Source organism: Sorex fumeus, unplaced genomic scaffold, assembly GCF_029834395.1.
Source record: "Sorex fumeus unplaced genomic scaffold, SorFum_2.1 ptg000098l, whole genome shotgun sequence".
Lineage (NCBI taxonomy): Eukaryota > Metazoa > Chordata > Mammalia > Eulipotyphla > Soricidae > Sorex > Sorex fumeus.
This window is the reverse complement of record NW_026606155.1, coordinates 28,146,538-28,170,409: the sequence shown is the minus strand read 5'-3', so window position 1 is coordinate 28,170,409 and position 23,872 is coordinate 28,146,538. Positions and strand designations below refer to the sequence as shown.

Genomic DNA, 23,872 nt, shown 5'->3' with positions numbered 1-23,872 from the left:
TTGGGGAAAAGGCAGCTCAGATAGAGAGGGGACCAGTAAGTAAAGGGTGCTTGGAGGGCCCGCTTGGGATGGGAGATGCATACTGAAAGTAGACTACAGACCTAATGATGGCCACTCAATACCTCTATTGAAAACCACAACACCCAAAAGGAGAAGGAGAGAGCAAAAGGGAATGCCTTGCCACAGAGATGGGGTGGGGAGGAGAGAATGGGGTAGGGATGGGGGGGGAGGAATACTGAGATCATTGGTGGTGGAGAGTGGGCACTGGTGGAGGGATGGGTACTCTATTATTGTATGACTGAAACATAAGTATGAAAGTTTGTAAGTCTGTAACTGTACCTCACGGTGATTCATTAAAAAAATAATAATAAAAAATTTTTAAAAAGGAGGCTTCCCAGAAAATCTAATACTTCTGCTCCTTTTAATGGTGAGCTTGGAGGGCTAGAGAGAAACAGTGGGGTGCACAGTCTCCATCCTGTTCCATTCCTCCTTTGCCACTGGGCTGAGATAAGAGGCATCACTGGAGTCTCATGGCCTGGAGGGCCATGGAGGAGATCCTTCCGGAAGGACATGGAACAAAAGAAATGAACCTTAGGTTCCAGTATGGGTTTTCCACAGATGCCTTCTGTGCTTGGACAAGATTCTCTTATCCTGGGCTTCAGTGACCTTATCTGTGAACTGAGGGCTGTGGAGCTTGCTTCCTACACACCTTAGGAGTAGGATTCCTTGTAACTGCTCTAATGGTGATTCAATAAATAAAATCATAAAAAAATGAAAAAAAATTCAGGTGGAGTTCATGCCCAATTCAATCAGCTATTCAGTGGTTGAATAAATAGCAGTACTCGTACATTAAAAAAAAAAAAGAGGGGCTGGAGCAGTAGCACAGTGGGTAGGGCATTTGCCTTGCATGCGGCCAACCCAGGTTCGATTCCCAGCATCCAATATGGTCCCCTGAGCACTGCCAGGGCTGATTCCTGAGTGCAGAGCCAGGAGTAACCCCTGTGCATCGCCAGGTGTGACCCAAAAAGAAAATAAAAAAAAGAAGAGTAGGATTCCATGACTTCAACTTGGGTGTGTGTGTTGGGGGGGGAAGGGTGCATCCGAGATTGCTAGGGTGAAAGAGTGGGCCTGAGTGGGGTGGGGTAGGGTGGGGGGTTATTCCATTGAATAACAAGTATTAAGTAAAGGCGTGAGGTGGGAAAACTGCTCCCAATGACTCCCCATTCATCCTGGAACAGATGCCTTCCAGGAAACCAGCATGGAGAAGCAGAAAGACAGGACGCTGGCTCCCAGAGGAGCAGAGGCTGAGCTCTGGGTGATTAAGAGGGTATTCTCTCAAGCCACCCTCCCTCCCCTTTTTCAATATCAGCTTCTCCCTAGCTTCTTTCCTAGAGAGGTGGTGCATGGACCTACCACATTTCCAGGACCTGCTCCTCTGCTGAGCCATTAAGGCTCCAGATGCTCATTTGAGAATCCACAGGAGGCAGAGCAGAGAACGAGAGCTGTTGCGCTGGACGGTACAACCAGGACTCAAGAACTTTGCCTGCTGGCCTGAAATACAGATTTAAGCTAATGATATTATGTCAAATGGGAGAAATGAGAATTTCAAGCTCATATCCAAAAAGACCAACTAGATCAAGGGTTGGCAGGCTATGTCCTATATGCCAGTCCCAGCCTGCTGGCTGTTCTGTAAAATCAGGATTCAGTGGAATTCAGCCATGTTCATCTGTTTCTAAACCATCTTTGGTGTCTTTAATGCTACAACTGCAGAGGTGAATAGGGGCACCAGGATCCCATAGCCCCCAGAGTTTAAATGTGCACTCTCTACCTGACCTCTGAACCAAACCGGGGGGTCTCAAGGGACAGCTGAATTTATAGCGGGCCAAGGGAAAAGGTTTTCTGAGAAGAGAGTGATTATTTAGTCTGCATCCACAGTATTCTGATAAGACAAAGAATGCATTAATGAGGTCGAGAAGCCCCCCTTTAGATGCCAGTGACCAGAAGCAATCCAGCATTAGTCGACACAGGAGGGTGTGTTGGGGGGATGCTGTGGGAGCTCACTGACAACCAAGCCCCAGAGATGTGAGAGAACCTCAGGCACTGGCTGATCAGGAGGGCTCATCTCTCACATCTCCTCTTAGTGGGTATCAGCTTCTCTTAGTGCCAACCATCAAGTTTGCTATCTCCCAACTCCGATAGTTGCCCCAACATTTTTTTCTTCCCCCACCATCCTCAGCATCTAGGAAGATACCTTCCCATCTCCTCTGCAGTTAGTTCAGAAAGGTTTGAGGTGTACTCCCCAATCAGTGCTCAGGGATACTCCTAGCAGTACTCAGGGAGGACTTGAGATATCAGGGATCAAATTCAAGCCTCAAATATGCAAGGTATATGTTGCAACCCTCTGGGCCTCCTCCTCTTCCTCCTCCACCTTCTTTCTCCTCCTCCTTCTTCTTCCTTCTCCTTCTCCCTCCTTCTCCCTTCTCCTTCCTCTCCCTTATTCCTCCTTTTCCTTCTCTTTTTTCTCCTCCTCCTCCCTCTTTCTTCTCTTTCTCCTCCTCCTTGCTTCCTCCTCCTCTTTATCCTCACCTTCTCCTCCTCCTTCCTCCTCCTCTTTCTTCCTCCTCCTCCTTCATCCTCCTCCTCCTTCCTCCTTCTCTTTCTTCCTCCTCCTCCTTCATCCTCCTGCTCCTTCCTTCTCCTCTTCCTTCCTTCTTCTTCCTCCTTCCTCCCTCTTCCTCCTCCCTTCCCTCCTCCTCCTTCCTCCTTGTTCCTCCTTCCTCCCTCTTCTTCTTCCTTCCTTCCCTCCCCCTCCTCCCTTCCTTCTCCTCTTCCTCTTCCTCTTCCTCTTCCTCTTCTTCTTCTTCTTCTACTTCTACTTCTATTTTTGGGCCACACACAGTGGTACTCAGCAAGGCTCCTTCCTGATGGTTGGGGGACCATATGGGATGCTAGGGATCAAACCTGGGTCAGCCCTGTACAAAGCAAATGCCTTGCCTGCTATTCTATCTCTCTGGTGCTAAGAGAAAGATTCTTAAACTGAAAGAATACTCTTAGGTCTTGGACCCCTGAATCAGCATGTTGAGGACAGCTGCCCAGAAGTACCCAAACTTGATGTGCAAAGAAAATACATATTTATTGGATTAAACTGCAAACATCTCAGGATTGATTTGTTCCCACAACACAGCCTACTCTGTCCAGATCAATTGAACTGCCAGTGCCCAATGAGTTTTAGTTTCAGTCTCCAGGGAGGCACTCAAATCCAAAAATCCCAAGAGATGGGATTGGACCCGTTTAAATGTAATTCTTACCTCTTGGTCAATCAACTATCCTGAGGAGAGAGACAGAGTAATAGGTGAATATGGCAGCTCCTACAGCCTCCATACGGATGGAGTTTGGAGATAGGTAGTGGGTCCAATGGAGATTTGGAGTGGATGGAGGCGGAGAGATTGTAAATGGAAACAATAGGTAGAAGCATTGGCCTTTTGAGTGCTGGGATGTTGGCTCTGAGTTTAGAATTTTGAAAGGAATCCTGACTCAGGGTTCCTGACAATCCATTAGGACATACCGGGAAGACAAGGAGAGGGGCAAGGAGAAGAAGCCTTACAGAACCCTGACTTGAGAGGTAGAAGGGAAGGAAATAGGGGATATTTAATTGAGAAAATAGAAGATTTGGCAGGGACACTGCGGCTCTTCAGATTGGTGAGCAATTGTTCCAAAGAGGGACCCTGACATCCTCAGATTGGATGTTATCCCCCACCTCCCTTCAGGAAGAGTTTACTGCCCACCAGAAAGACTTCGGCTCTGAGGTGGGTGGAGACGGGCCAGTGCATAACCCTCCCCAGCAGCCACCTGGGTTAGACTTTCCTCAATACAGGATCCACTTAACTCCACTCCTCTCCCCAAGACTAAGATTCTCAGAACCACCATAAATAGGTCACCTCAGGCCACCAAGAGGCCAATTTCACTCTGATGTGAAGAAGGCTATGACTCCCTGACCAGAGACACACAGTCCAGCAGCAACTTTGCCCTGAGAGCTGGGAAGTGGTTGCTGTGGGCACTCAGGGGACCCAGCAAAGACCCTGTGCGGGCCCGAAAGGAGGACTAGGTATGTAGTGATGTGGAGGGATGAAATGGAAGTTTCCACAACACCTGTTTAGTGCATGGTAGGCCAGTGACAACACTTGCTCAGACACATGCTAGAGGCTCAGACAGTGCTGCACTCAGGTGTCTTCTCCCCTCATTTTCTCCACAAAGCCCAAGTGGTGGCGTGGCTGACAGGGTCACTATCTGGTCATCAGGGTCTTCAAGGAAGTGGCAGAGAAGGGGTCAGGAGCACAGACTGCTCCTCAGCGGTTATGGGGCCTGAAGAACTTAATTTCCCTCTCTGTCCCCCAGTTCCTCAATCATAAGGCACCACTAGACAGCATTTATCTAGGCCAGCTGGGTTTGTTTGTTTGGGGGCCTCTTCAGCTGTGCTTGGGGCCACAGGGGGCCACTCTTGGTAGCACGTGGCTGGTGGTATGGTACGAAGCCAATGGTTGGGGCTGGGGGCTGCCTAGGAAATATTGCTTGGGCTTTGCAGTGCTGGGACCACCATGGTCATTGTGTCAATGCTCAGAGGTTACCAGGAACACACTTTGTGGTTCATGGTGGAGAGGGAGGCTGTGGGTTGCTTTGCTCATGCCAGATATGCAGTCCATCTCTTTGAGCTATATTTCTGGCTTCGGTGAGCTGGGGTTTTTTTTTTCAGATAATTTTATTTTATTTATTTATTTTTTAAATTTTTTTCTATTAGTGAAACACCATGAGGTACAGTTGTAGACTTACAAATTTTTGTGCTTGGGTTTCAGTTATACAATGATCAAGTACCCATCCCTCCACCAATGCCCATCCTCCACCACCATGGGTCCTAGCATCCCTCCCACCACCAATCCCCCCCATCCCACCCTGTCTCTGTGGCAGGGCATTCCCTTTTTTCTCTCTCTCTCCTTTTGGGTCCTGTAGTTTGCAAGAGAGACATTGAGTGGCAATCATGTTTGGTCTATAGTCTTCTTTCAGCATGCTTCTCCCATCCTAGGAGGATCCTCCCAACACCCTTTATTCAGTGCTCCCTTCTCTGTCTGAGCTTCCTTTTCCCTTTTCCCCTAGCACATGTGGCTGACCTCCAAGTCATGGAGCAAAATTCCTGGTACTAATCTCAGTTGGTGAGCTGTTTCAAAGACTGAAGTAAGAATAGAGATTGGGATCAGAGAAACAATGTAGGGAATAGGGCGTTTGCTTTGCAATGTTGTCTAGTGGTGCCTTCTGATCAAAGAACTGGGGAACAGAGAGGGAAATTAACTCCTTCAGGCCCCACAGTTGGTGAGGAGCAGTCTATACTCCTGACCCCATTTGCTTTGCACCTGGGCACTCTGGGTATCTGGCAATCTTTGCACCCTGGCACTCCAAAAGATTCCCTGAACACTTCCAGGAGTAATCCCTGAGCACACAGGCAGGAGTAAGCCCTACATTCCAAGACTGTGAATAAGCAACATCAAGAGCCCAAAATAAAACAAAGAAAGAGAAAACAGAGTTCTCCAAGTCAGGGAGATAACTTACAGGGCTGAAGTGTATGCATTGCATGCAAGAGGTCTGGGTTTGAGCCCCAGCACACAACAGTCCCCCAAGTACATCTAGGAGAGACCCCCACCCCCCACAGAGGTGCCAGTTGTGACCCCCCCAAACAAAAGAGAAATAAATAAATAAATAAATAAAACAAAATCCAGAGATCCAATAGGAAGAGACAGATCCAGGGTCTGAACCCACTCTTGCATGCTTCCTTCTTCAGCCTTTACCATTATCTTTGAGAAGGGAGCTCTCTGGGCATGCAGAGATGTGCAGAAAGCTTGCTCATGCATGCAGGGAAGTCCCAGGCTGTCCCAGGGATACTGCACTTCCAGGAAGAGTAGCTGATCTTGAAACCAAGGTCAGGTATTGTTGACCAAGCAACGAAAGGAACTAGTGTGCTCCTAGGTTGTTCTGATTTTTCCAGGCCAGGGTGTCTGCTGAATGCCAGGGTTTTGTGTCAAAGAAGAGACTAGGTTGAGAGATACTACCCTAGTTTATAAGAATAGCATGCAATCGACTCAGGTTCCATCCTGGGCACCAGATGGACCCCACATGAATTGCTAGGAGCAACCCTTGAGGCCCCCAGCACCACCTTGAGCTTCCCAGCATAGCAGGGCCCCGAACTGCATCACAGCCTGGGGCTCTTGCATTGAACTCATGGCCCAGTTGGTTGAGAATTTCTAAGAGCAATTCTGAGTCCCCAGACCACCACTTGGTAGTGCCCCTCCCTCAACCCTCCCACAAAGAGGCTGGATGGGGCCCTTTTGTCTCTCTCCCTGGTTTCTTGAGTCTGTGCTGTACAAAGAAAGACCCCACTCCACTGCTGGCCTCTGTACAGTGAGAGGGTCTGCTGAGGTTTCCGCCCTGCCTGGCTGCCTCCGTCACCCACACAATCCCCCAGGCTGACTTCTAAGTCCTTTACCTCCTTCCCCTTCAGTGGGCTGCCACCTTCTACATAGCTTCTAGTGCACTAGTTTCTTCCCCCCCACAAAGTTACTGCTAGATCGAGATGGCTCATTCCCAGCCAGGTCCACGTCTGGGTCATGGTGGGTTTGGGATGGGAAACTAAGACCAGAGAAGGAGCTTCCAAACCAGAAATGTGCCCAGGCCGGCTGTGGAGCAAGTGGCATGGAAGATGCCTCAGGTTGGGATTCAGCTCTGACTTCAGAGAGAAACAGGATACAGGGAAGATGCCTGGCATCGCCCATCTGGGCATTGCCAATCACCAGCCATCTGCTCTCCAGCAAGTTTGCCTGTTTGAGCCCCAGTTTTCTTATCTGCAAATCATGGAAGAACCATCCTGAGAAGAATCCCCATTTCATGGTGGGGATAGGTTAGTAACACAGCTCATGCTTTGGGTATATGAAGGCCTGAACTTAATCCTGGTACCAGATTTTTTAAAAATTTAGGTACCATGATTGAAAAGACTGGTATTGTTAATGTTTTAGGATTCCAATATTGCTGTACCACATCCATCACCTTCACCACTATCTCTAGGGTTCCAGCCTCCCCAACTCACCACTGATAACTCAATTCCATAAGTAGATTCTCAGTGTCTGCTACTGTGAAAAGAAAATTTTAAGACATCAATGCCTCAATTATAGTAGTGGCAGAGCGAGGCCTGACTTGAGGGTAGTGTGGGGAAAAGGTGACTCCCTGTTTTCACAGCCACAGAACTTGGGGTTCAGAAGGGTCTGTCACCTCCTGGTTACTCTGCCCTGGGGAATGCAATTTTGCCTCTATCTCCTGACCTGAAAATAAGTGAGTCATAGTTCAATGCTTTGTGCAACTATTGTGAGCATTTCAATGACGTACTTGCAAAGTGCTGATATCAATGTTTGGCCTCTAAGATGCGAGTGTCTGCTAAATGCTCAGCTGACATTCTAGTTTATCCTTGTACAGCTCTGCAACTTTACCTACTGAAATCCCTTTTCAGCATCTGGTGAACAAATCCTCCTTGAAACTCATCCTTCCTCTCTTTAAAGAATGACACTTTCCCCCTCTCCATATGGTACCACAGTATAGTATCACTTGATCAGACTTTTCCTCAGTTTTTTTGATTCCTTTTTCCTGTCTAAAGCTTCCTGTTTGCAGTAGGGACATCCAAGAGTGAAGAAATACCAAGATCTGTCCAGTGTATTCTATTATCTGTGGGCACTGCACCCATCCACTCACCTACCCACCTCTCCATCCATCTGTCCATCACCCACTCATTCACTCACTCATTCACTCATCCATTCAACCTCCCAACCACCCATCCTTCCATCTATCCATCCATCCATCCATCCATCCATCCATCCATCCATCCATCCATTCATCAAACCCCAACAGGGCATTCTTGGCACTATGTTAGATATTGGTGGCATGGGATAAATAGAGGAACTCACAAATTGTGAAACCAAAAGGTAAGAAAACATTATTAAAATTGACTTTTATCAATAGAATAATAAGGAAGTCTTGAGTTCCATGGAAACAGAAGTTGAAGAGGTCAGGAAGAATCTTTGGAGGGAATGATGTTCTCAACCAGCACCCTGCCCTTGCCTAGGGTACTTCCCTGAACACATCTGGATGCTGCTGGCCTCCACAGGGCTGCTGGCTGCATCTTATATTGCCCTCTGCTCTCTTCCCTGCAGGCTTTCTCCCTCCTTCCACCAGTGCCCACTTTCTGCAATATACTTACCCTCCAGTTAAAGTCTAAATCTAGGGGCAATTAGGACTTCCAAGTAGTGATCACTTACCTCCCTGACTATGACCTCAGAGATTCTCATAGAACTTTCTACTCCTGTTTTGTAGCCCTGACATATAATATGTGACTATTTAATTCTTTTTTTTTCTTTTTGTGTCACACCTGGTAATTCACAGGGATTACTCCTGGCTCTGCACTCAGGAATTACTCCTGGCAGTGCTCAGGGAACCATATGGGATGCTGGAAATTGAACCCAGGTCAGCCACATGCAAAGCAAACATCCTACCCACTCTACTATTGCTCCAGCCCTGACTATTTAATTTTTATCTGTCCTACAGACTAAAAACAAGAGGAGTGAATAGTTGAATGGAGGAATGAATGAATATTCAACAAATAAAGCAGATCGCTGTGGATATTAACCTTGAGAAACTATGAAAACCATTGCTGCCTTTTAATGTCATTTGTAATAGTCATTTATCAATAACGACTACTTTTTTAATGATAGAACTATAGGTAATAAATGGAATATTTTTGTTCATTTATTCACCCACTCACAAATATGAAGAGCCTGCTTTAGGTCAGGCACAGTTCTCAGTAATGAGAAAATAAATCAATATAACTCAGAAACATGCCCTGTTCTCTGGATCTGGTGTTTGGTGGGAGAAAACAGACTAAGGAGGTCAACACATGAGGAAACAAATCACAGACACTGCAGAATGACCAGCTGTCACAGTCCAGACTCAGGAGAAAGGACCTGGAGAGCTTGTCCAGCCACTAGACTCTCCAGTGAGAGGAATGACATTGACTCAAATACTTATGACACCCCCAGACCCCATAGTCGAAAAGCCCCAGTCACTGGGCCAAGTTGAGCTCCCTAGCAGCATGGGATGGCATCTTGGCACTTGGTACCAAAAGCTGGTCTCCAGGAGCCACAGACTGGCTGGCATAGTGGATGATGGAACACAGCTGCTCTCTGGTGCCACGTATACATCTCAGCTGGCCAGGGAGCTGCTGTCAGCTGCTGACCCTTCAGGCCTGACATTGTCCACCCTCAACAGCCAGGAGGAGCAGGAAGTAAGGGCAAAGCTGCCTTATTTGTTATGACAGTCTTACAGCTCCCAAAACCTGAGAGGAATGCTTTCTTCTGCTCCATCACCTGTGGTGAACTATAGGTTTCTTGTTTTGCTTTACTAAATGAAGGAGGGACTTCTTTGAGTTTGGGAGGACAGGAGTCAAAATATTTTAGGAAGGGATGCTGTAGAGGATGGAGTAGAGGTGGTATGGGAGTGTGGGTGGGCCTCTGTGCCTCTGTTCTTCATTGTTTCATGAACACGACTGCCAGATCCTTTATTCGTTCACTACTGACTGTTGAGTTTCTACTGTGTGGAATGGAATCTACTCAGGATGGATGTTGTGTTTGCAGTAGTGAATGACACGTGGTCCTCATTCTTCCTCAGATTACGTGAACAATATTTTGTTCTTTCTATAGCTTGTCAGCATCTCCCTGAGTTGCGTTGAGATCCTGGAATTCCCACAAGAGCATTGCTATCTTCGGAGGTAGAGAGAAAAAGTGCTTGCTCAAGGAGTAGCTTGCTAGAATCATCGACCACAACCTTGTTGTTGTTATTTTGGGGCCACCCCTAATGTTTCCTGGGGATCTCTCTTGACAGGACTCAGGGGACATATGAGGTGCTGAGGATCAAACCTGAGTCAGCAGCACGCAAGGCAAGCATTGTACCTGCTGTCCTACCTCTCTGACCCCAGCAACCACACCTTGATTATTCCTCTCACATAGTCTCCATGAAGGGAAGTCAGGGATGTTGTATTTTAGGTTGCTCTTGAATGTTTCTTCCTGACCATTGGAATCTGAAAGTAAACTTGGTAACTTACAGAAGGCCTCATGGAACCTCTGTCCTTGTTTTCCTTCTTCCCCATTTCATATTTAACACCTTCTTGAACCAAACCAACACACTCGACAGGCACGATCAGAGACCTATTTAAAGTTCTTGCTCTCACCACTCACATCATACCTGGATGCCTAACTTGACAGCCTGCTTTAGGATGCCTTACCTTACTGCAAGATGCCAACTCTGCTTGGTTGGAAGTGGAAAGCTTCTGGGGTGACACACATATTTCTAGAGGGTTAGAGACCCAATTTATATTTCTGTGACTCCTCCCAGCATCAAAGAACACCTGATTTCTCACATGTGAACTCAATCTACTCTAACTGATCAGTTCATTAATTGATTAGGAACAACCAATAGGAAGTCAAAGTGTCTGGAAAAACTATCTCCCAAAGGCTTCCAGCCAGCTGGTGGTTCCAGGAAAGGTGTTTTCAGCTCCACATTCTTGCTCCTTCCCAAGGCAAAGTTCAAAGTGGGTGACTGAGCATTATTTTAATGTTTCTTATTGCCCCCTTTTCCTTCCCTTTTATTGTGGTGTTGGTTGTGATGATAGAAGGGAGTTTCACACTTGCTTGCGGGGCTGAGTAGTATTTTAGAAGAGTGTGGAATTGGAAAGACGTGGACAGCAGTGGCAGAATCACTAGCTGACTGAGCTATAATAGCACTGTTGCACTGTAGCACTGTCCTCCCATTGTTCATTGATTTGCTCGAGCAGGCACCAGTAACGTCTCCATTGTGAGACTTGTTGTTACTGTTTTTGGCATATTGAATATGTCACGGGTAGCTTTCCAGGCTTTGCCGTGCGGGTGGGATACTCTCAGTAGTTTGCCAGGCTCTCCAAGAGGGACAGAGGAATCAAACCTGGGTCGGCCGCTTGCAAGGCAAATGCCCTACCCACTGTGCTATCCTGAAAACTCAATCATTTTGTTTTTTTAAATGACAGTATGATTCAATATAGTGCAGAGAAATATATACCCGAAAGATGAAAATAAAACTTGAACTTGAAAAAAAAAACCAACTTAAACTTGACTATTAAGTAGTTTCTCTTAGCTTTTTTCTGCCATATGTGGCAGTGTTCAGGGGCTATTGCCTGCTCAGCACCTGGAGGGGGGGGTCAGTCTTGATGTTACTTGGGGACCAATGTAGTTCCAGGGATCAAATCCAGGCCTCCTGTATGCTCCAGTCATTTGGGTTATCTTCCCATACCCCAGGTTTTTTTGTTTTTGTTTTTGTTTTTGTTTTTTGGTGGGGGAGATTTCTTTAACCAATGGTAGGTTGTAACAGGATGTCTCTGTCACACTGTGTGATGTGATGGGAACAGTCCCTGGGTTAGATGATCAGATGACCATCTGACTCTGGCTGCCAATTATTATGGACCATGTGACCCTGAATACTCCACTCTTCTGATTGTTGGTTTGTCTGTCAAGTGGGAACGTGAATTCTTGCCCTGCCCTGTCTCACAGGGTGAGGATGTGAGGCCACTGAAGTTCTTATTTGAGTCCCACTTAGCACATTTAGAGGTTTCCGTGTAGAAATAATGTGTTTGACTATGAGAAGCTGACTCACACCTGGCTCAGGAGTTACAAAATAAACAGCAAATAAGTGTTATTATGTTTCTGAAATTCAGCAAGTCTTGCAAAACACCATGGGATTAAGGTAAAAAATCATGTGACTGTATACTAAGCACTGTTTGTTTGTGGACCATATGGGATGACCCTGGGAGGGCAGGCACTCAGTGCTCTGAAACCAGGGAATAGTGGAGTCAAATTTAGGTTTCCTGCATGCAAAACATGTGCTCCAGTCCTTTCAGCCATCAACCCTGCCCCCTGTACTAAGCATCTAAGACATATTATTTATCTTTACCTTCACAACAATCCTAAAAAGTAGATGTTATCATTCCCATTTTACAGATGAGAAAACTTCAGTGTACAGAGGTTAAGTTACCTGCCCTTCCTGTTAATAAGTGACCCAGATGAGTTGTGGAGCATATAAAACCCATGATTTGGGCCATGATGTTTTCCCTAGGAAGCGTCTAGAAATGATTGCCAGAGTGACATCTACTTGCACTTGACTTGTGAAACAAAGGAGAATATTTCCCCTAGTATCTGGCATTGATCACGTGCTAGGCATTTGACACACATTATCTCATATCTGATCTCTACAACTCTGGCAAGTGTAGCCTATTAAGAGTCCCTTTGCAGTTGAGTAAACCAAAGTTGAAATAGGTTATATAACATACCCGGTGTGTCAACACCTGGGATGCAAACTCAGGCGGAATGACCGCAAGGTCTGGGCTGCTTTCTCCTAGGTTGGGTGGAAACTAAGTTTCTGGAGGAACATGAAGTGTAAGGGACACATTCTGAAAAGACCAAGGAGGAGGGGCTGGTTGTAAGCAGAGTTAGTTAGGAATGAGGAGCAATCTGGTTCCATGGTTTTCTAGTCAAGCCCCCTCCCTGCCTCCTGGAGAATAAGGTCAGCTGTCATCTAGAGGATACAAAGTATCAGCTAGGATTGGGTGTCAAATGCCTTTGGCAGTCACAGGGGGGAAAAATACAAAAATAACTAGAAAGGATGCACAGATCCCTCAATCTCAAGGAGAAGACAAGTTGTTTTTGGGATGTCCAGGGCCTACACAAAAGCAGAAATAAGATATTCCTGTAAAAGGTGCCATCTGGTCCTGCTGGTCAGCAGTCCTGAGCTCCTGGGGGGAAACAGATAGAGTGAAAGTCAGCAAAATAACACCTCGTGTCATGTCATGTTGTTTTCATTTCCAAAGTGGTTCAAGGAAGAGGTTTTTTGCAGCTGAAGAGGCACAGGAAGGGTTCTGCATCTGGCCTTAGGTTCAGCAAGAGAGAGTGCATCCTCTTTGGAATATCCTGGGTGCTCACAAGAAGGCTTCTGGCCCCCAACTAAGAAATACTTAAGATGTTTGCAGGGCTTGAGATGTGACTCTATGACACAGTATAGGCTTTGTATACATGAAGTCCTAGGATTAATCCCTGGAATAAAAAAAAAACATACCAGGTAAAAATCTAAATTCTGAGGAATTGACTTTTAACTTCAAAGGCCCTGACTTGCACTCTGGTGCTTTACAGTTTATTAAAGGAGGTCTATGTTTGAGTGGCCCAATAAACAGAGGTGTTGGAATTGGGGAAAGAGTCCGGGGATTAGGGCATATGCTGTGTGTGTGTAGGACCCGGGTTTGTTTGGACCTCCAGAACCAGCCACAACCATGCTGAGACCACTCTCCACACACATGAAGGTACCGGCAGAGGAACAAAGGCATGCGGGTCCCGGGGCTGAGATCTCCAAGTCTGCTTGGATCGGGGCTGAGCATCCTCCACCCAGATCCTCCACCTTCCAGTAGGCAGGGGTCACATCCACCAACTGGCCCCCTGGCACCATGTAATCCCACCAACGGCCAAGATCCAGACACTATAAAACCCAGTTCCTGAAAGCACGCGGCCGCATTTGCGGTCGCACGACATCTTATTATTCTTACTTTGGACAAACCGGCAGGCTACTGAATGTAACCTGCCCACATGGCAGAGTCTGGCAAACTCCCCGTGGCGTACCCAATATGCCAAATACCAGTAACAATGATGAGTCACATTCTCCTAACCCTGAAAGAGCCTTGAATATGGCACTTTTTAAAAATCTCAGGGCTAGGACGAAGGAGACGTTACTGGGGCTTCCTCAAGGCAATCGACAAACAACAGGATGGTCGTGGTTTTATCTGGGGACCACACCCAGCTCAGGGCTTGCTCCTGGCTCTGTGCTTAGGGATCACTCCTACAGGTGCTCAGGGGACCATTTGTGGTGCTGAGGATTAAAACTGGGTGAACCACATGCAAAGAAAGTGCCTTAGTCATTGTACTACCTCTCCGGACCCTCCTAGGTCCCAGTTTGATCTCCAGCACTGCATGACTCCCTAAGTGACACCAGGGTTGCCCTGCTGGTATCTGGCACCAGAAGTCCCAAGTAGCATCAATCTTCAGGCCCTAGTATTCAATGGGTTGACTGAGAGTTGCTGAGAATAGCTTTGCATCCTCTGAGCACTTCTTAGGAGCTTCCTCCCTAAATCTTATTGCACCATAGACAGGTATAAATCTATACTCTCCCAATTTATATAGTATTTTAAGCCCATGAATCAATAATATTTTACTTAAAGGTCAGACAGGTAGTACAGGGTTTAAGGCACTTGGCTTGCACGCAATCTACCCCATACTGATCCCCAGCACCACATGTGGCTCCCTGAGCCTGGCCAGGAGTAAACCCTAAGCACAAAATCAGGTATAAGTCCTTAGCACAGCTAGGTATTACCCCCCCAAAAAAAAACCAAAAACAACAAACAACAAAAACCTGAAATTTTCAATTCTATATAAATCAGTGGAAGTCATGCATTCATGCTTTTTTGATTTTTTTAAAAATCTTATCGTACATTCCATTAACTGAAACTTAAAAAGTGAAACTGTAGAAGATGAAACCTCAACTAAGGGGAACTACAGTAGTTTGAAACCTTGTGAGAGAACCACAGCCAGAGTCCAGGTTTAATCTCAGGAGAAGAAAATGGGATCAAAGGGAAGAGGCCCAGCTGTGTGTGGGAGGTTCACAGGAGTCCACCCAAGCTCACAGCCAACAGAGGTCAAAGTTTCACAACCCTCCCACCACAGCAAAGATTTCTGATGCCTATTGTTCTGAGTCTTAGCAACGGTGGTACTGAGTTCAACTGAATCCAAGTAGCCTGGCACTTTCTTAGAACCCCCTCTCTCCCTCAAAGTTCCCACTCCTACATATCGATGTATCACTGCAAGGAGCATTTGGATGGCAAGAACTCTATCCAGAGTTTGGTACGCAAGTACCAAAGGGTGCCAGGGTCATCACAAGTCCTCCCCCAAGTTCTCCTGTTCACAAGAGTGATCTACATAGAAAGGCAGTAAACCAAGGTTGCAGACTGCTTGTAACTAGATCTCCTCAGTAAAATAGGAAAATATCGGTGACAATGTCCAAAGTATTGGGGGGAAGGGCAAGCAACACCTGCAGGAACCAAGGAACCAGAGATTTTTTTTCTTTTTTTGCTTTTTGGGTCACACCGACGATGCTCAGGGGTTACTCCTGGCTCATGTACTCAGGAATTATTCCTGGCGGTGCTTGGGGGACCATATGGGATGCTGGGAACTGAACCCGGGTTGGCTGTGTTCAAGGCAAATGCCCTACCCGCTGTACTATCGTCCCAGCGACAGGAACCAGAGCTCTTGATGAAATGAAGACCAACTCCTCTATCCTATGCTGTGAAGTCACAATTGCTCCCTTTTCTTATACCTGCTTCTCTGCCCTCCAGACACAGACAGGCCCCAATCCCTCAGTGCAACTAGGGGTGTGTAGACAATGCACTCTCCAAGATAGAACGCTGGGGAGACCAGGGAAACTTATGGTCACTCAGTCCCTGTGATTAATTAAGAAGCTGGCACTTTGCAGAGACTGGAAATATTTCAGAAGATGCAGCCAAAGCTCTTATTTGGCATGGTGCTTGGCATCATGCTCCTCTCAATGCAAGAGACAAACTCTTTCCCCTGGATGGGGGTGAAGCAGAGTTGGTGAGGAAAAAGAGTAACAAGGAAGGAAGGCACAGAAGAGCTAATAAGGGACTTGGGGGCCCCTTGGTTTTCTTGTTCTGGGCCCTGCCTCTTGCTGCATCCCTGCTTCAAGCTGACATGCTTGTAGAGGCTCCATGGAGACAGTCTGCTTTACTAATTTTGCCCTTTTCTTCCTATAAAACCTACTACTGGAGAATTAGTAAAGCAGGTAAGGGATTTGCCTTGCACACAGCTGACCCTGGTTTATTCCCTGGCATCCTGGTACCACATATGGTCTCCTGAGCTCTAGCAGGAGTTATCCCTGAGCTCAGAGCCAGGGAAAGTCCTACGCACAGCCTGGTGTGTATGTTTGAGGGGAACTTGATACTTATACTAACATGTGTGTATACATGTAGATGTGTATATAAACACATAGCAAGAAGAATGTTGAACTTTATGCTATCCCATTTTTATAAGGGGGAAGGCTTTCAAAGACACTAATGCTTTCAAGGGAGTGAGGGAAGCAGTAGAGAACCTTCCTGATGATTCCAGAAAGTTTCACTTGCCTTTTCTATCCCCTGGTGGCCGGGGGTGCCAGGCTACTTGGATTCAGTTGAACAAACTGACCAACTTCTGAACATCCCAGTTTCTTTCTGGAAATAGGCAAAGGGGCAGAGAATAGTGGGAGGACTGGGAACACTCAACAGAGCCAAGGTAAATGAAGTGGGAAGGGATTCCTCCCGCCCAATGCATATCTCTGGGAAAGTGGAGTAGAGGGAGAGGGAAAAAGAAAGGGAGGGAGAAAGAGAGAGGAGGAGGATGGAGAGTGAAAGGGAGGAGAGAAAGAGAGAGAGGGAAAGGGAGCGGGAGCATATGAACTTTTGATATAACAGCAAGTAAAGGGTTCTGTAGTTCCAGCTCTCTGAGGTATGTTCTGCCTCCTCCCTCAGGCCTTCCCACTCCACGAAGCACCTCATAGTTCGAGTTGATGTGCTTGTAGAAGCTCACCTCCCAGGGACAGTCGGCTCAGCTGCAAACAGCCCAGGTACAGCCAGAAGAAGCACCAACCTGGCAGCATGAACCAAGAGGTGCTCCAGATGGGGGCTGGGGGTTGGGATTTAGGTTACCAGAGAGGGTCAGAGCAGGGATTGGCAAGAAATGGCAAAGAATGCCTTGTGCCCTCCCCGCACAGTGCCCCCACTCCACACCCCAGCAGCAGCCTGCTTGGCTTAGGGTAGCCTTGGTCAGGGTGTGACTGAGAAAGCTCAAGTAAAGCCCCCCTCCCCCCAAATAAAAGCAGACAGGTCGGAGTCAGTCCTGGAACACAAACACAGTATATTTTATGTGCACAAATGTGAAAAGGAAGAGACAGAGATCAACGGAGACAGAGCAGGCAATGGCGCACACCCCCGCCGTGGTGTTGCACCTCCAACCCCCCCACGAGCTGCCACAGTCTCAAGACAGCCACCCACTTCAAAGACAGGACCCCAACCCACAGCGCCTCTAGGTCTGGGGCAGCCTCTGCTCAGAGGAGCCTCTCCTGTTTTCGCCCAGAGCCGGGCTTCTCTCCTCTCTGCTTTCCCTGCAGCCACATCTGCACAGCCGGGAGCTGCAGGAAAACGGGTTGTCTTCATGGCTCCCACACGGCACTGCCCCCCCACAGGAAGCCCAGAGTGAAGAACCAGGACAAAAGGACTTGAGGGTACTCCCAAAGTATTATTGCTGTGAAGAAGCATAGGCCATTGTGGCTCTCTGCCATCAGAGGGGACAGGCCACGTGGGAGGGGTGACTAGCAGACATCGGAAGCTAATGGACCATGCAGGGCAGCACTCGGCCCTCCGGATCGCAGAGCTGCTGCCGTGTGCGCGGTGGTGGAGAGGCTGTTGGTTCATCAACAGGGAGCAACTCTCCCCACCAGCACTCCCCCTGCTCGGCAGGGCTGGGATTCCTCCAGACTCTGGAGTGCCTGGGCAGGGAGGGACAGGGACCCTGAAGCCAGCCCAAAAAGCAAGACTGAAGTCTGGGCTACCCCAGGGAGCTCTGAGCCTGAGGATCCTGTGTTCCAGCCCTGGGTCATCACCTCCCCTTTCTGGGGGGCTCTACACCCTGGAGCTAGCGGGCTCCTGGATGAAGCAGAAACACAGTGTTCTGCATGTTTTCAGTGGGGCAGGTTTGCTCCAGCACCGCCCACACTTGGGAATCAAAAAGGCCCAGGGAGACGAGGGTGCCAGCGTGTGCAGCCAGACCCGAAGGGCACTGAAGGGCAGGCTCTGCTGAGAATCAGCTGGGAGGCCTCATACGCTGGGCACAGTGGCAAGCTAACCAATAGACCCAGTTCATGAAAAGGGAGAGCAAATGGGGCCAGGTGCTCTAGGGGCCTCCTGGGAAACAGAGAGGTGTTGGGACCCAGGACCTACAATTAGCATTGATTCGGGAGGAGAAAACAAGGAACAATCCTCCCAAGAGGCAATCAGGAAGCATGGAACATATTCTCCCTCTGGACAGCCGACCACTAAGAGAGAGGAAGCAATCTGATCCCCCGAGAAGCCCTAGTTCCAGGAAGCCCCAAGCTCCTAGAATTGGGATCACAATAAGAGTCAAGAAAGGAAGGATTGGCTCCTGTGGTGTCCTTATTCATCCGAACCAGGAAAGGGACAACCATGGAGACCCCCTGCCAAAAGCAGCCACTCCCACCCTTCTCCCATCGGGCACGCAGCCACCCTGGGTCCTGACTGACTTCCCCTGCATGGGTCTAGGTGGAGCAGCACAGCGAGAGAGAGGAGACTGTCTCCTCAGGCGGCATCTTCACATTTGAAAGACTGATACAAAGGAAAGACTAAATGCTACCTAGGAGTCCTAGTGTGGTCCAAAGAGTTGAGGAGCCGGGCCAGGCTCCCTTCTGAGGAACCCTGCCCTAGGGAGAGCAGGGAAGAGGGCGGGTGGAGGGCCGGAGTGAGGGTCCCCGATGTCCACTGCCAGCAATAAACCTGTCATGGGGGAAAGGGTAACCAACATGACAATGCCCATGAACGTGGCAGGGTTAATACTGTTGAAGGGGTGCCCAGAGGGTCAGCCTTGCCAGGGGGCCGGGGAAACTGGGGAGGGGTTAACCCTGAGGAGGTTTTGCTGCAGGGTTGGGGCTAGAGCAAAACCAAGAACCTTTCTACTCAGGATGTTCCAGAGGCCTCCTCAGTCATTCCCCATGGGGCTCCATCCCTTCAAAAGTTGCACTGTCCCTCATTTGGCCTGAAAACAAACGAGGCGGGTGACTCCCCCCCTCCCCAGAAGTGATCTGATGCTAGGTCCCCATGGTGGATCCAGAGGGCCCTGGGGGGCTTGAACACACCCTTGGTGGGGGCTACCAGCTGGGCCACTATGGGGAGGGAACATGGAGAAGAGCACCAGGGACACCTCCATTGCCCAGCAGTGGAGTGGGAGGGATGGCGGGGAGCTTCCTATCCCCAGAACCCCAGAAACAGTGGAGGGCAAGCTGCAAGAAGGCCGCAGATATTTTTTTTTGGGGGGGGGGGCGGCGCTGCGTGTCTCAGGCTTCTATCTCTGGCAGCCGCTGTGCTGGCTGGGAGCTGGGCATGAGGACCAGAGTGGGAGGGTATGTGACACGGACAAAGGGGCCGCTAGTGGTAAAGGCCTTGAAAAATAAGAGAGAAAAGAGCGGGGGTGGGGGTGGAAAGTGAGGTGGGGGTAGGGGTACACCACAGAACACACAGGGGTGAAAACCTCCAAAAGCCCAAGATTGGTGGGAAACCAGCACCAGGGGTCAAGGGTGGGGGGGCCCAGCAGGCCAAAGGAGCAGCTAGCTCAGGGCCCTGGGGAATGGGGAGAGAGGCCAGGGGAAGGAGTCCAGCCCTTCCAGCCCACACCAGAGCCAAGCAGCTTCCTGGCTGCCCCCTCTCTCCTTAGGCTGCAGCTCAGCAGGCCCCTGGGGAGGTATTGGTTGCAAGCAAGCACCTGAATATTGCCTAATGGAGCCAGCCAAAGCCCAGCTAAACCAGATAAGAGGGAAGAGGGTGGGCCGGACAGCAGCAGCTCTGCAGCCCCGTCCTTCTGCCCCCGGCCTGGGAGTCTTTCATCACCACAGGACCTGGGCCCCGGGAGCACCCATCCCACAATCCCTCCGCAACGCCCCCCTCCCCCGCACGGCAGCAGCAGACCAATCCCCCACCCCCACCCCCAATCCCACGCTCGCTCGCTTGCTCGGTGGGGCCACGGGAGGGGGAGCCGCATGGATTCTTCTACTGGGCAGAGAGGCTAGGCAGGGCTTGTGCTGTACAGAAGAGGCAGCGCCACCAACTTGGTACCTTGGCCCACGGGTCCAGTGGGGGGAAAAACTCCGGCCCCACCCCCTCCCCCACCCGCTCAGTCAGTCTTGACGTGGCCGTTGGCCAGGGCCAGCGCGCCGCCCGGCTCCCCGGGCTCAGCGTCCTTGTCGAAGCGGAGACGGAGGGTGTTGCGGATGATGAACTGCTCCATGATGAGCGCCCCGCAGAACCAGGGCACGGCGTACTCCAGGGTGATGAGCCCCATGAAGTCGAAGTCGAACTGGGAGTAGTCCCAGGGGCAGGCGTTGAACTGGCGCAGGATGAAGCCGGTGGTGAACTCCCACAGGTAGGTCCAGAGCGTGTAGATGAGGCAGCGCAGCAGCAGCGGGCAGCGGCCACGCAGGCGCAGGTACATGCGCTCCACGATGAGGATGGACGTGCCGTAGATGAAGAGCGCCCACACGCTCGTCACCCCGGGGAACTTCCAGTTCAAGTTCACCACGAACTCCCAGGCGGCCGTGAACATCACCTCGCAGAAGTAGCCGTGGATGGCGTACAGGTACCAGCGGGACAGGGCGGTCAGGGGCTCGGCCGAGGCCATGGTGCGGGCGCGGGCTGGCTGCTGCGGGCACAGAGGAGATGGGTGAGATGGGAAAAGGGGGGGATGGGGTCAGGGCTGCAGGGGGAGGGGGCCCAGGGTGCGGAGGACACTCGCCAACGGCCCAGCCCCAGCCGCTATTGGCAGCGGGCAGGAAGGGAGCCGGGAAAGTGCCTCTCGATTCAATCTCCCAAACGGTCTCTTGATCTAGTGGCCGTCGTTCCAGGTCCATGACTTCTCAGCACGCTTTGCCCGAGAAATCAAAGCAAGGGGACAGGCTCAGTGCCCTCCGTGAATCCTAGTTGGAAGGAGGTGTTTACTAGCCCCCTGCAAGAACTTCTCTGAGGCATGAAAGAGATGTCTGTTCTGCCTGGTCATCAGTGGCCCGTATTTCCAGGCCTCTAGCTGCTCATCCATGGGGATCCCCATCTCTCCCCCCCCATATCTTAATACTTCCACATCGCATACTTCTGAGATCTTTCTAAACAACTCACCACATCCTGGCTTCTATGTATGTGCTAACATAGACAGATAGCATAACATTTACCATTTTGATCATATTGGTCAGCATTTGTAGGTGGCATTTGATACAGTCACACTGTTGTGTAACCATCACCACCATCCACCTCAAAACTCTTCCATCTTGCCAAAGGGAACCTGTGCTCTCACTCTCCATCTGCTACTTAAGACCATGACAACTGTCCTCCAGCATTTTGTCTCTATGCATTTGACTAGGTACCCCATTTAAATGAGGTACGTCCTCTTTGGCTGGAGTGATAGCACAGCTGGTAGGGCATTTGCCTTGCATGTGGCCGACCCAGCTTCGATTCCCAGCATCCCCTATGTCCCCTGAGCACTGCCAGGAGTGATTCCTGAGTGCAGAACCAGGAGTAACCCCTGAGCATCGCCAGGTGTGATCCAAAAAGCAAAAAATAAATAAATGAGGTACGTTCTCTTGTGACTTCCTTACTTAGTATAATGACCTCAAGACCCATCTGGCATATGCCAGAATTTCCTTCCCTTTTTAGTACTGAACAATGTCCTAATTTGGTCTGTCTAGTGATATCATATTGGGCTCATCCATTTATTCATTCATAGGTTGCTTCTGTCTTCTGACTAGTGTGAATTAATACAGCTACAAAGATGAGTATACAGATATCTGAGACTTCCTTTTATTTCACATTTTGAAATTCATTTTTTTTTCTGGATTTTTGGCCACACCTACCAGTACTCAGAGCATACTCCAGGCTCTGAGTTAGGGGATTATTCCTGGCAGGGCTCAGAGGACCATTTAGGGTGCTGGGCATTGAAGTGGGTCAGCTATATGCAAGGCAAGTCCTCTTCCCACTACTATCTCTCCAGCCCTCAAATTCTTTCTTTCATTTGAGAATTTTTTTTTAATTTCTGGAACCGTGATTTACAATATTGATAATGGCAGGGCTTTGTGCATAAAACATTTTGAAACCACACCCTCGACCAGTGTCCCAGTGTCATCCCTACCCACCTCCACCCTGTCCTATCCCCTCTATGCCAGTGATATGCTTCCTACGAAAAACCAGTTCTCAGTTTCTGTTGCATTTGGGTATTTGTTGTTTCCTTACTATGTTTCTTTCTATAGCACATAGGAGGGAGATCATTATGTACTATTTCCCCTCCTGATGAACTTCTCTCAGCATGATAATATCCAGATGAGACCCTCTTTTAAATCTTTGGGGTATATGCCCAGAAATGAAAATTGCTCAAGCATATGGTAATTCAATTTTAATTTTTTAAGGAACAGCCTTGCAGTTTACAATGGCAGGATCATTTTTACTTTCTCACGAGCAATATGCCAAAGGTTCTAATTTCTCCACATCCTTGCCAACACTTGTTATTTTCCACCTTTTTGATGATGGTTATCCTAATGGGTGACAAGTAGTAACAGCTTGTGGTCACATTTGTCTTTAACTGCTCCATTAAGTGGGGTTTTGGTGTTCAATTTCAATGTTGAGAGGAAGCCAGTGGACTGAAGTAGGAGAGTCCTCCCCAACTTCCTACTCCTTTTCCTTTCCTCTCAGATAACTTAACCCACCAGTCTATAAGGACCTGTTTTGCTTCTCCAAAGACTGGCTGAACCTACAGACCTCTCTGCTTTCCCCTTGCCCTCCATCAGACTATATGAACCTCTCGTTGGTCTCTTTTTTTTCTTTTTGGGTCACACCCAGTGGTGCTCAGGGTTTATTCCTGGCTCATGCACTCAGGAATTATTCCTGGCGGTGCTCAGGGGACCATATGGGATGCTGGGAATGGAACTTGGGTTGGCCGCGTGCAAGGCAAAAGCCCTACCTGCTGTGCTATCATTCCAGCCCCTCACTGGGTTCTTTAGCCAATATCATCCTAATTGCCTTTTTATCCTGACATTTGGTTTTATTTTTTCTTGTTTCATGGTGTATTTTTAAGGGGGGCTTTGGGTTTTCACCTGGCAGTGCTCATGGGCTATTTCTGGCTTCATTTGCAGGGGTCTCTCCTGGCTCTGCCCTCAGGAGTCCCTTCTGGAAGTTCCCAGGGGTGCTACACAGTACCCAGGATCAAACTGGGATCAGCTCCATGCATGGCAAATACCTTAACCCCTGAACTATCTCTCTGGCCCCATAATTACTATTGCTTTATTTTGGGAGCGACTCCCATTGATACTTGGTCAACCAGTTGGGTGGTTCAATGAGAGGCCCAAAGATGCCATGCTGCTGGGATCCTGAAATGCTGGGCACCACCATGGTCACATCAGCAGTGCTCGGAGGTCCCTAGGGCCAAGCAGTGCCAGGGTTTGAATTGGGGTCTCAGCACATGCAAATCACATGTTTCTGCCTGGTAAGCTATCTTCCAGACCCTCCAATTACTTTGTTTTGGGCCACAACCAGTAGTACTCAGGGGTTACTCCTGGCTCTGCACTCAGAAATTACTCCTCGTGGTGCTTGGGGAACCATATGGGATGTTGGGGATTGATCATAGGTTGGTTGCATGCAAGGCAAGTACCCTATCCACTGTATTCTGGCACCAGCCCCCACAATTACTATTTTGTGGCACATTAGCACTGCCTGACTACTCCTTGCAGACAGCAGTGTTTTCCATCCTCATCAATGGCACCAAGCAACAGCCAGAGGCCTTGGCCTCATTCTGGCTTCCTCTGCTACATATCCTCACTCTACCAAGAGATCCCCAAGAGTAAGGTCCTTGTCTGTGTG

The 23,872-nt window shown here is 48.9% G+C and overlaps 1 protein-coding gene across 3 annotated transcripts in view; it reads right to left on the bottom strand.

The window, feature by feature from the left end:
- Positions 1-20,000: 20,000 nt before the first annotated feature.
- TMEM229B (transmembrane protein 229B) overlaps positions 20,001-23,872 on the bottom strand; it is a 44,379-nt gene continuing 40,507 nt past the window's right edge. For all 3 annotated transcript variants that reach the window (XM_056134214.1, XM_056134213.1, XM_056134215.1), the window contains exon 4: positions 20,001-20,675. In XM_056134214.1, the coding sequence (XP_055990189.1) occupies positions 20,151-20,675 (525 nt within the window). In that variant the 3' untranslated portion in view covers positions 20,001-20,150. The remainder of the gene's footprint in view (positions 20,676-23,872) is intronic.